The following is a 12,975-nucleotide window of genomic DNA, read 5'->3' as shown; positions in this document are numbered from 1 at the left end:
GCAAAATAATTGAGTTTTTCTTCTTTCAGTCACTTAATGGAAAGCTAAGCTTCGTTATCATCTGCACAGGAATGAAAACATTCCAGTATCTGACCTCTTTGAGTTTGGCACATCTGATGCAGTCTTGTATAGATTTGCATTCATCAGATCTGTGTCAGTATAATTTTATTCACTCTTGTGCAATTTTGGATTATATGCAGGCATTTCAGCTGCATTTGATCAAGACTGTGTGTGCATATTTATGTGCTATACATAAGCACATGCTCACTAAAAGGCAAAGCCAGACCTTTTTTCCTCCAACCTGGAACAAGCAGAATTTTCACCAGGGAATCTAAATCATTTACCAACTCATTCAAAGGGCCATGTTGTGCTCTGACTCCCTGAGCAAATTTCTGTTCTATAGCCCGGCTTAAGCAGTTCAATGCACTGAAGTGATCTTTATTATTAATGAAGTGTGCAAAATGATATGGCTTCATTCTCTGGACTAGTGGTTTCTCATTCTGATAAATATAACCTTAAATCCTTTGTTGCTATGAAAGAAAAAAAGGTCACTAGACTGAGTTAATTATTTTTACCAGATTTTAATGTAATATTGGCTTCATAGAAAAAAATACTGAAGCCAAAAATGAACCAGGACTTTGTTAATTCATTCTTTTTTCTGCCTTTGTACTTAACACATTAAATACCTTTAACTGGATTTAAAAATGATTCTGATTATTAAGATAAATGTTCATAACAAGTTTAAAACAGGACTCAATACATATGGCTACAGTCTTTTCTAAATTCAAGCCTACCTGGTTTTTCTATCCTTAAAATGGAGTGGCTGATTGATGTGCAGAGTTTATATTAATAAGATTATCTCATATTTGATATAACTATTTGATTGTTGATTGTTAATTATGGTTTGCAAAACCTTATTAAAAAGTTGTTGGTTTTTTTGTTTGATCAATGTAGTCCTTAACCCACCAAAGCATTTTAAAGTAACAGAAAATATAAATGAAAATTTGAAAACACAGGTATTAAAAATAGTAATTGATACCAGCTTGTGAAGATAAGAGAAATAAAAATCTATTCTATTAATCTTTTAAATCTATTGGTATGTTTTTCTTTCCTCAGGACAACGACGTGAGAATCATCATTGGGCAATTTGATGAGCATTTGGCCTCTAAAGTCTTCTGTTGTGTAAGTCAGCCATACATAAAGAACTAATAACAGGGGGGTAATATTGGGAAAGAGAGGGTCTAAGTACTAGTTACGAAAGAGAAGTGCTTCCAATCTCAAAGGCTACAAACAAACGTATTTATGGCATTGGATATATGTTTTATGTAGAGTGAAAAATTTGTAGTCTTTGACTTTCCTAGCAGTTACCTTTCAGGAAGGAGGGGACTTGTGGGTCAGATGCCGATTATTAAGGATGTTTTGGTAGAAGCTGTCAACGACTAATTGTTATGAAAAAAATAATATAGAGGAAAGTTTAATAAAAAAAAGTTTGAATATGTTTGATTTCTGTACCACACAAATCAGCTGTTTTCTTAGGTTACGATTACGTTGCTATTACCGAGCAAATCTAAGTGACTAATAACAGAAAAAAGCTTAATCTATTTTTTCAAATATTGAAGAAACTGCTCTTTGCAGAAACCCACATACCAGAAAATATTTACATTAGTATGCAAACCTCAACAACACAGAAAAATCTGATGCACGTTTAAGGAAACAAAGATGCTTTGGTTATTGACCACCTTATTAGTGAAATATCTAAACCGGGTCTGGTTTTCTGACTTAAACTGAATGAAGTTCCAGTCAACAAAATATGGAAATACTTTGATTGTTTTTTGTTTATTATTTTTCAAGGCGTACAACTTGAATATGTATGGCAGCAAATACCAATGGATAATCCCAGGCTGGTACCAACGACACTGGTGGGAGCAGGCGAACAGCACCAACTGCACTTCCAAGAAGCTCCTAACAGCAATGGAGGGATACATCAGTGTGGACTTTGAGCCGCTCAGTTCTCGGCCGGTAAAGGGCATCTCTGGCAGAGTGAGTCACACACTTATTAAAATGATAAGTTATTTAGGAGGATTGTGTTGGCCTGTAACGCTAACAGGTTACTATGTTAGAAATAGTCGAAGAAATATGTTAACAATTAAAATGGAAACTTTCTTGAACTAAAACATTGGTCCTATGATGACACCTGCAAGTGTTTTATCAAAATTTAGTTATGTTTAAAGCTTTTTTCTAAATAAATTTAGGTCTACATCTATCCTCTGAGACAATGTTTTAAGGGTTATGATTTTAGCATAGATTCACAGACCTCCTATTCCACAGCTGGCTTCTTGTTACTGTCGGGTACACCCAAGTGAGCCATGACATGTAATCTCTCTAGAAAGTCCTAGGTCTGTCCTGAAACTTCCCTTAGGGCAATTCTCATGGGGAGGATTGTTGATTTTATAAAATCTAAATTACTTCATTGACTGTGGGTTATTTTCATGTTTGACAAGAAAAAATAATTTTCGCTCCCTATCCCAAACGGTGAAGTTAAATACAGTATATACTGAGCACTGGTTATATACTGAGCACTGGTTAGTGTTACTGTAGCTGCTTTGCTGTATTCCAGATTTTATTCTCCTATGGCCTAAGTGAGGAATAATTAAGATATTAAAAGCCTCACCTTTTAACTTAACACTCTATTAACAGACAGAGTCTGTTAGACGGATGCAACATCACTGAAGCATCACTGAATATGCAGCCCAATCTGCCTTTTAACCTCCTGCTCCATCTGCCTTCTCTGGTAAACAAGATCCTGAGACACTAAACTCTTCCAACCAGAGCATTAGATCGTTCCCAACCAGAAGTTGGCAAGCCACCCTTTTCCAGTGCAGAGAGCGGAAAATATACGCTCAGCTCCAAGCCACTCTGATGCTTGCTAGAGCTTTTTTACGAGGCAGACATCAGAACATGGACCAAGCAATGAATAAAAATAACCACCAACACCCAGAAAATTGAGATTTTATACATAGACAGTATGACTATAAAAGTTAAGTTCAGTCATTTTGACTGTGTCTCTTTTCTCACACCTAAGATGAGACTTTCGGTTTCTAAAGTAAAGTCATCACTTTTTTTGTATTTTAGTGTGTAGTTACTGCAACTTGTTTTTTTATTATTTTGTCTTTTATCTACATTCACTCAATGCAGTCTAACATTTTTTTATGTAACCACTGTAATTGTTCCAACAGCTGAGGTGTTAAGAAAAGGAAGATGAATGTACATTTTCTCAGATTTATCTTGCCTTTCACTTGCCTTTCAGACCCCAAAGGAATATGAGAAGGAATATTACAGGGAGCTTCAACAGAAAGGTGTGGAGGCAAGCAAGTTTCACGGCTTTGCTTATGATGGGATCTGGGTAATCGCAAAGACCTTGACCCGAGTGATGGAAGTGCTCCGGACAAAACAAGGACAAAATATGTACCACAACTTCACAGTTGATGATCGGGAAGTAGGGAAAATGGTGCTTGATGTCATGAACGAAACAAACTTCTATGGAGTTACAGTAAGTCATTACAATTATTTTGAGCTACATTACCTAAAATTACTTCAAACTGTAAATAATCAGTTTCCTCTCCATTTAAAGCTATTGAACCACCTGCTGTTATTATATAAAAACACACATTTTATTTCGTCTGTTGGTATTTGCCTTTAAAAAAAACAAGGAGAATCCAGTAATTCATTTTTTTTTTTTGTGGAAATCATGTTTGTTTTTGTTTTTTTATGGAGGGGGGAAATGTTACAAAAAACAGTCAGAGACATGGACCACAGCTTTGAAAAACAGTAATCTTGTTTGCAGAGGGTATCCTTGCATCTGAAAAAGCGTAAGGTTATCTCATTCAGATCTGCACACTCTCTTTCCTGCAATTACGATTGATTCAAACTGCCATGGCAAAAGTTTTTAGTGGACTGTTTGGTTGTGTTTGGTTGTGTACTGTATGTGTGTTCTAGGATATTTCCTGATTTCTTCTAGCCACACAAGGCCACAATGCTTCTGGCCTTGATAGCCAGAAGGCATGCTGCCGGGTGGTAACATAAGTTTTTGAAATTACAATTTTATGAGATCACATCAAACTGTAACTGTAAATAGTAAAAGCAAAGAAAACAATTAACTACTTGGAAATTTTCATAGGCTAAAAAGAATAGAAAAGCACTTGGCTTTAGTAAAATAGATAGAGGGATGATGTGTTATGTTTTCCTCTTGATAAAATGTTGTTGTAGTCCAACCATGTTTAAGTCCAACCATTCATCATTTTTAAATTTTGGGCATTTCTGGAAGCTCCACCCTCTTCCCTTTTTTGTTTTTCATTTTTAGGCAAAAAATGAGATGCCTTTGTTGTCAAATTTACCATAGATTTAAGAAAAAAATTTATTTGTCTTCTAATCCACAATGAAAAAACAGCACATACTTAAAAACCTTGTTTATCCATCTTTCATTTTGTCGCTGTTAAGTTGTTCTTTAGCTCTGTATAGATTTTATAATAGCCAAAATTCTTTTTTGGATGTTAAAAGATGCTGAGACCACAGCTTCTGATAAAAAAAAAGCTTCATGATAACTAACATATTAAAATTTGTTTGACGTTACTTTTTCAAGTAAGTAAAAAGGTCATCACTAAAAAATTTTGAATGTCTGAGCATGTGATATAAAAAGGCACTTATTTGAATTTTCAAGTTAAAAATAAAATTAATTTCAGTTAAAAATTTCTTTCTTGATTCAAAACGGAAAATAAATGTGTTCTTTTCTTTTGTTTTTTTGTTTCAACGAGTTGTTGTAGATGTTGATAGCCATAGACAGAAAGGATCTTCAGTAGTGAACTGTTCTGTTGTTGTTTAAGAGTTTGTTAAAGAGGATGCTCATTATTGTCCAGAATTTACTTTTAAGAAATCCTCTCAGGTTCTAGATTGGTTCCTAGAACAGAGCCGAGTTTCTTTATTTGTTTGTTGAGCTTTTAAGTAATTTGATCTGATGCTGTTACCTTAGTATATGATGGTAAAAGATGTCACACTCTCGACAGCAGACTTTTAGAAGATATGCAGCATCTTGCTACAAAGGAGGAAGGACCTAAGCTTCTTTAGAAAGTACAGTCTGCTGGGTTCCTTCTTGTAGAAGGCTTCACAGTTGTGTCTTCAATAGAGTTTATTGTCTAGGTGAACACCAAGGTCTTTAACTCCTCCAACTCTTGCCCATAATGGTACCCTTTTCATCTGAAATGTACAATTACCTCCATTGGTTTGTTCAAACTTAGGTCCAGATGATTTTTTTTTTTTTGCCACCGAATACCATAAAAGCCATTTACCAGCTACCTGTACTCAGCTTCGTGTTAATCTCTGATGCACCCAGAAACTATAGAGCAAGAGTTCAAATTGAACACTGTTGAAGTTATTTTTATGAGAGTGAAATCCATTCAAATGGCAAAATTAGTGTTGGAGATGTGCTTAGATGTTCTTGGCATAGAAGACACTTATTAAGTCAATTTCTAGGGTTGTTTCTCATTTGTGTTCATTAATATTTCTGTGTACAGTAGCTTGACTTGTAACAGTTTTTTTCCAATTCATGCCTTTTGTTAGAATCATCTACTGTTAAATATGATAAGTTAATTAGGATAATTAGGATTATCTAAACAAAAAAAAAATGCACCTACTGTTTCATGCACGCAACACCTTTCTCTGATTTTTATTAATCCACAAGTTTTGTTACCTACAGACTTCTATTCAAGTTATTGTATAATCATCTTAAGTCTTTATATATGCCAAAGAAAAAGTACATGAATGGTCTGCTTAAGTCTAGATATTTTTAATTAGTGGACATTATAAATAATGCAAATGGTATACCTCCCTTTCAGATAATGATGATGTTTCAGATAACATCTGCTCTCAACTTTTTCTTAAGAAGAGCATTGATGACAAAAAGGGTGATTTATTCCCTAAAAGAGTGTCATGAATATTTTGATATTCTAAAATTATAAAATAATGTTTTGTAATCCTACATTTTTATCTTGTCTGCTTGGTCTGTCAATATGAGAGAGGGATATTTACACTGAAGACATTTTATTGTGGCTCTAATTTTTTCTAAGCAGGACCCTAAGATGGAAATAAAAATGTTTGTGTATATATATTTCAAGGCTTATTTCTTTTGAAAGCTTCTTTAAAAAAAACAGGCATTTATTGTGGCCAACATTAGACACAATTGTGCAACAATCATGCTGTCTAATCAACATCAAGATATGGTTTGGATTTTCTCACCAAATGAGGGCTAATTCTGAAATGGGCAAGTAGCTCCTGTTCCATGCTCATCTTGCTCCACCTGTCATGGGGTCAGTACAAACACTATTCTGGATAGAAAAGAGAACTCCAGGCTCCTGTGCTGAATCGGGACAGCCTTATTTTTCTGGACGACATTCAGCAGGAGAAAAGCACATGAATGATGTGAGTCAAAACAGGAATTACAGCCTCTGTTAAAAAAAAAAGGAAACTACTAACAACTACTAACAAGCTTTATATTATAAACACCAAAATATATAAACCTGTTTACATGTGCATGTGTCACACAGACTACATATGAAAAATTCATGTATTTCTGTTAAACTCCATGAAGTGGGCTTTGGCCATATGTTATATTCAGAGATGGCAAAAGTACTCACTTTCCGTACTTGAGTAAAAGTATATTTATATTTTGCAAAGGTTTGTGGGAAACCACTACTAAGGAACCAAAAAGGAATGTTGGGAGATCCCTATCCTAAAAGTACTAGTGATAGGAGGCATCCAGCTTCCTCTTCCACCCTCTCTCCTTACTGCCACCACTATCTGGACAGCACTTATCATGGCGACAGCTGACGCACTCCCGCTTTGGTTGAACTGTTCTCTCAAATTTGCCCAGTTTGGATGGACCCGAGAAGTGTTCATATAAAATCAACGGATTTGTGAAAAAGTTTTTTGTGTATATGAAAAGAAACCTTAGTTTATTGGGTTCATATAAACTACTTGAATTATTGAGATACATCAGGACTACCTGTCAGAAGGCTCAGAATGTAGGACCTAGAATTCAGGCAAGACAGACAGTGATATGTTTAAAAAGCATTTATTCAGCATAGCATGGGGCTGCTCGTCTGCAGCGACGGGCTCACTGGAAACCGTGCGGGAGTAGAGGCACAGGTCAGTCACTTCAAAACTGGAAAAGTTCAGTCTGAGCCCAGAAGAAAGAGTGTAATCCAGATGAGCGGAACTCTATTGTTCATTACTAAGCCGGGGCCAGAGAGATCCAGGAGGGAAGAGGAGCAGCAGCCAGTGCATGCAGAGGGCAGAAACGGGTCAGAAACAGGCAGAACATTATACAAACAGGAACTCTATAATTAACTCTAGAAATAGTCTCGCTAAAAACTTAAATAATCTGGCACCAATGGCTTGGAACTGGAGATATAACTAGCAGCAGGAACAGGTGGGTCTAATAAGAGATAAAGAGTGCAGGGCGGAGCAAAGCAGATAAGAGGAAAAGGAGTAAAACCCAGCCTATGGTGCCAAGCTTATGACACTGCTTTTAGTTATATAGTGTTATACACAGAGTGCGAAATACGGGGGGGTCTGGGGGGGCTCGACCCCCCCGATTAACCCATGAGACCCCCTGAAAGCGTCAAAAGCAAAATTTAAGGGGGGTCTTAAATTGTGTCAAAAAATTTTAAATAAAATGTTCTGGCTCCTTAGGAAGCCATTGCTTATATTTGCGTATTGTTTCTAAGTTATATACTATAAGCTTTCTTATGTATAATCTTTGATATAGTCTTATTTTGAAAGCACCGGAAGTTGAGCAGTTGGTGTCTTCTTGTTTAACGAGTAAACACTGCATAGCTAAATCTGTTCTCTCTGTGCTGCGTTATTGGCCAGTACAGCATGTAATTTGATGTGTATTTCGTTTATGTACATATAGTACTAAGATTCATGTTGTGTTTGGAGGTTTATTTCAAGAAAGGTCACCGAGAAGAGAAGTTTAAAAAGACGCTAGCATACGCGCTAACTAGCCGTTAGCATACGGGCTAACTAGCCGTTAGTGATACCGCAAGCTAGTGGCTAATGTTAACATGTTGTTTGTGTCATTATGTGTTTCTGTACATATTCAGGGAATATGTTGAGTTTATTATTTAGGAGAATTGTGCCTGTTTATTTGGAATTGTTTCTGTTTACACAAAGACTTATGCACAATATTTTATTGTTGCAGTTTTACCATTCATTCATCCATCCATACCAGCCAATAAATCCAAAGAAAAGGCTTACAGTGTGGTTATTGGAAATGATGGTTATCTACCTGCTAAGCTAAGAGTGAGGGCAGGACAAAAATATTTTTTTTGTCGCTAATGGTCACTAAAATGTTTTTAAGCTCAACATGTCCAGTATTAAAATTCAAAACCTTTATTCACAAATATGTTCTGTTTTTTGCGAAGTGGAGCCAGCCAATCCTGTTCGCGTATGCAAATTAGCCATGTGCTTTTCCGCAGTTAATAACACTGGCAACGCGGAACAGATTGCGTGAAGACATCAGGTCTTCACTGCTGTTTGTGGACCTCAACGGACCTCCTCTGGACAAATTCGACCCAGTTCCATTCATCAGAAACTGGATTAAAGCAGGACATGTGCGTGCATGAAGGAGCAAAGCAGATAAGAGGAAAAGGAGTAAAACACAGCCTATGGTGCCAAGCTTATGACACTGCTTTTAGTTATATAGTGTTATACACAGAGTGCAAAATACGGAGGGGTCCGGGGGGGCTCGACCCCCCCATTTAACCCATGAGACCCCCTGAAAGCCTCAAAAGCTAAATTTAAGGGGGGTCTTAAATTGTGTCAAAAAAATGTAAATAAAATGTTCTGGCTCCTTAGGAAGCCATTGCTCATATTTGCGTATTGTTTCTAAGTTATATACTATAAGCTTTCTTATGTATAATCTTTGATATAGTCTTATTTTGAAAGCACCGGAAGTTGAGCAGTTGGTGTCTTCCTGTTTAACGAGTAAACGCTGCATAGCTAAATCTGTTCTCTCTGTGCTGCGTTTTTGGCCAGTACAGCATGTAATTTGATGTGTATTTCGTTTATGTACATATAGCACTATGTTTCTTGTTGTGTTTGGAGGTTTATTTCAAGAAAGAAGTTTAAAAAGACGCTAGCATACGCGCTAACTAGCCGTTAGCATACGGGCTAACTAGCCATTAGCGATACCGCTAGCTAGCGGCTAATGTTAACATGTTGTTTGTGTCATTATGTGTTTCTGTACATATTCAGGGAATATGTTGAGTTTATTATTTAGGAGAATTGTGCCTGTTTATTTGGAATTGTTTCTGTTTACACAAAGACTTATGCACAATATTTTATTGTTGCAGTTTTACCATTCATTCATTCATTCATCCATCCATACCAGCCAATAAATCCAAAGAAAATGCTTACAGTGTGGTTATTGGAAATTATGGTTATCTACCTGCTAAGCTAAGAGTGAGGGCAGGACAAAAAGTTTTTTTTTTGTCGCTAATGGTCACTAAAATGTTTTTAAGCTCAACATGTCCAGTATTAAAATTCAAAACCTTTATTCACAAATATGTTCTGTTTTTTGCGAAGTGGAGCCAGCCAATCCTGTTCACGTATGCAAATTAGCCATGTGCTTTTCCGCAGTTAATAACACGGGCAACGCGGAACAGATTACGTGAAGACATCAGGTCTTCACTGCTGTTTGTGGACCTCAACGGACCTCCTCTGGACAAATTCGACCCAGTTCCATTCGTCAGAAACTGGATTAAAGCAGGACATGTGCGTGCATGAAGGAGAGAGACAGACAGACTGACAGACAGTCTTTGTGCATGTGTGTGTTTTCATAGACTGACTGTCTGTTCAGGCTCTTGCACACTCAGATTCACATAAAGCTTCATCCACCAAGCTGTCAGGAAGCTGAGCCCCCCTCAAAAAAAAAATCACTCCGGACAAACTGTCTCCTGCACTACTATTAATACTAGATTTATTTACTGTTACTTTGCACTGTTACTGTTACAAATGCTATATCATAGGCTACGTTCACACTGCAGCCTGAAGTGACCCAATTCCGATTTTTTTGCCCATATGTGACCTGTATCTGATCTTTTTATGACAGTCTGAACGACACAGATCTGATTTTTTCAAATGCGACCCAGGCCACTTGGATATGTGGTCCTGAATCCGATACGTATCTGATCTTTTCAAATGCGACCTGTGTCTGTACGGCCAGGTCGCATTCATCCGACTATGGCAAGCCAAGAAGGTCATATTTCGCATTGAATTCTCGCGTTAAGAATGAAGTTAACCCGCAAAAAACGCGCGTTCTCCCGAGATTACGCCGCTTTTTACGCCGTCTTTTACCAACAAGCGCCGCCTTTTACGCGCGTCATGATAGTACCGCAAGACGCGCGTATTCAACGTGCGTTGTGTCGGTCAGAACGCGCGTTAAATACGCGCGTTGTGGCTTGCCATAGCGCCGCCTTTTACGCGCGTCATGATAGAACCGCAAGACGCGCGTTGAATACGCGCGTTGTGTCGGTCAGAACGCGCGTTAAATACGCGCGTTGTGTCGGTCACAACGCGCGTATTTAACACGCGTTTTACTAATATGATAATGATGTTCTTCCTTCTTTTCCTACAGCCAATGCATTTGAACTGGTTGCATCCAATGGCTGATCAAGGCAGCCAGACCAAGAAAGTTCATCACAGATCTGCTTTGTGGAAAACTGCACAGAGCTCAATGTTGCAGCATTGCCAGAATTCACTGCATTGCCGTTTCACAAAGGAATAAATCCACTACATACACTTTGCTGTTATTTTGAATCCATTCCATGCCTATTTTCATGTAAAAACGTTTTGCATCAACATACATCGCCAACTAATGTTTTGTATTTACAGGTATTAGTAGGAATGTTTCACCAACTATCACCACCGAGAGGTGGCGTGGTGGCTTAAGTGACCTCCTTCAATGCAAATGTTTTGCTTCGTGGCAGGTTCGAGTCCGACTTTTCCCTTTATATTCTGTCTTGTCTCCAACCAAGCCCATTTATTTATTTATTTTTTTTCTGAGAATATAATCATAAATGTAGCCTACTTCACTGTTTTTGATCCATCGCCATGCATTCTGTCTTGTAAAAACCTTTTATATTGTACTAATAAAATGACAATAAAGGGGACACTTGTCTTCCAGAAAATGTGTCGGTCTGACTTGTTTTCTGAATATTTTCCTGCATATCACCAACCTTTTTCCATAATGCTTTCTACAGCCATGGAGCAACTGCTGTTAAAATTAAATTAACAGGAAGATTTCTTATTAAAAGTGTTATTAGTGCAATGAGAAAAAACTTGCTTAGTTGAGCCAGTGGAGGTTTGATGATCCCCATAGCTCATGTTCTCTGTCTCATACATATACATACATATATATATATATATATATATATACATATATATATATATATATATATATATATATATATATATATATATATATATATATATATATATATATATATATTAACCACGTCACATAAATGTTCTTTCAGTCTACAATGCTTTCAGTCTGCAGATGGCGCCATATAACGAGTAGGCTACTGGCAGGGCAGCAAACAGGTGTTTGCACCAAAGCTGTGGAACAATATAGGCAAGGTGTGTCTCTTTTTCAAGAGAGAACTGGATACTGGATTCTTTCATCTTTTTTATTTATTATGAACTATTATCTATTTCCCACTACCTTTGACCACTAGTCAGTACCTTTACTTATGTGTACTAGAACAAGATCCAAATGTGCAAGAGTCTAATTACATTTTCATTGTGGAGTAGGAGACAAGGTATGGGTGCAGCACCTTCCATTGGGGGTGTATCCAGAAAACAGGTACTACGTTATTTAGATGTTACATTTAATTTTAACAGCAGTTGTTCCGTGGCTGCAGAAAGCATTATGAGCTTGGGAAAAGGTTAGCGATATGCAGGAAACATACAGAAAACAAGTCAGACAGACACATTTTCTGGAGGATAAGTGGCCCCTTTAATGTCATTTTATTAGCACAATGTAAAAAGTTGTTACATGACAGAATGAATGGCGATGGATCAAAAACAACAGAGAAGTGGGCTACATATATGGATTATATTCTTGGTTAAAGGCAAGAGAGAATATCAAAGGCATAGGTTTGATTTCAGCTTTGGCAGGGACACTATTGGTCTTCAGTTTCATTGGTCTAATGTCATTGGTCCTTTGCAAAAAGATGCATACTCTTTTTTTTAATGCTTAATGTGAGCATCAGGCTTTGATGTGTTTAAAGAGAACAGCATAATTTCTTCCTAGATTAATACAAATCTTATAAGCACTACACTCACTAGATGCTGTTTAGCAATGTTTAAAGCATCACTGGCTCTGATCAATGTGCAATTAGGACTTTTTCCACTTTGAAAATGTTTGCATTTAAACTTACCAGTAAGACAGAAGGTAAATACATTCCTATTTAACCAAATATAGTCTAAATATGCCTGTTATATGTTGACGTAGCATGTGTTTTCTTTTGAAGATGTATAACTGTACAGAGGTAAACAGGTGAAACCCACTCTTATTCTAGGCTAAAACAGGCGAAAGCTTCTGACTGCAGTTCTGTGAAGAAGCAGGAGATAGTTTGGATTTTTGGAACTTGAGAAATGAAAGTAACCAAAGTTAGGATTTCTTCTATAAAACAAAATATTCTGAGTCAGACAGGAGTTCTGAAAGCTGCTGTTGAAATGAGCAGTCTGTAATCTATCAACATTTCTGATTCCCTTTCACCAATATTTCTTTTCTATTACTGTTTTCTGTTTTTTGACGGCAGTTCAGGTGTATATAAAAGCTGTTAATTTATTTTGTAGAACATAACACGAGAAGGATGCTGACGTTCTTCTATTTTTTTGTTTTCCACATAAAAA

At 36.9% G+C, this 12,975-nt stretch overlaps 1 protein-coding gene across 1 annotated transcript in view; it reads left to right on the top strand.

Annotated features, from left to right (window-relative positions):
* The window catches only part of gabbr2 (gamma-aminobutyric acid (GABA) B receptor, 2), a 271,798-nt gene that overhangs the window by 138,013 nt on the left and 120,810 nt on the right, over nucleotides 1-12,975 (top strand). Inside the window, exons 5-7 of the mRNA XM_038288754.1 lie at nucleotides 1,117-1,182; nucleotides 1,852-2,040; nucleotides 3,308-3,550. Of these exons, the coding sequence (XP_038144682.1) occupies nucleotides 1,117-1,182; nucleotides 1,852-2,040; nucleotides 3,308-3,550 (498 nt within the window). The remainder of the gene's footprint in view (nucleotides 1-1,116; nucleotides 1,183-1,851; nucleotides 2,041-3,307; nucleotides 3,551-12,975) is intronic.

Source organism: Cyprinodon tularosa, unplaced genomic scaffold, assembly GCF_016077235.1.
Source record: "Cyprinodon tularosa strain WSP-4 unplaced genomic scaffold, ASM1607723v1 ctg26, whole genome shotgun sequence".
NCBI classification, from domain to species: domain Eukaryota; kingdom Metazoa; phylum Chordata; class Actinopteri; order Cyprinodontiformes; family Cyprinodontidae; genus Cyprinodon; species Cyprinodon tularosa.
Note: the sequence above shows the minus strand (reverse complement) of the source record. Positions and strands in the feature narration are given on the sequence as shown.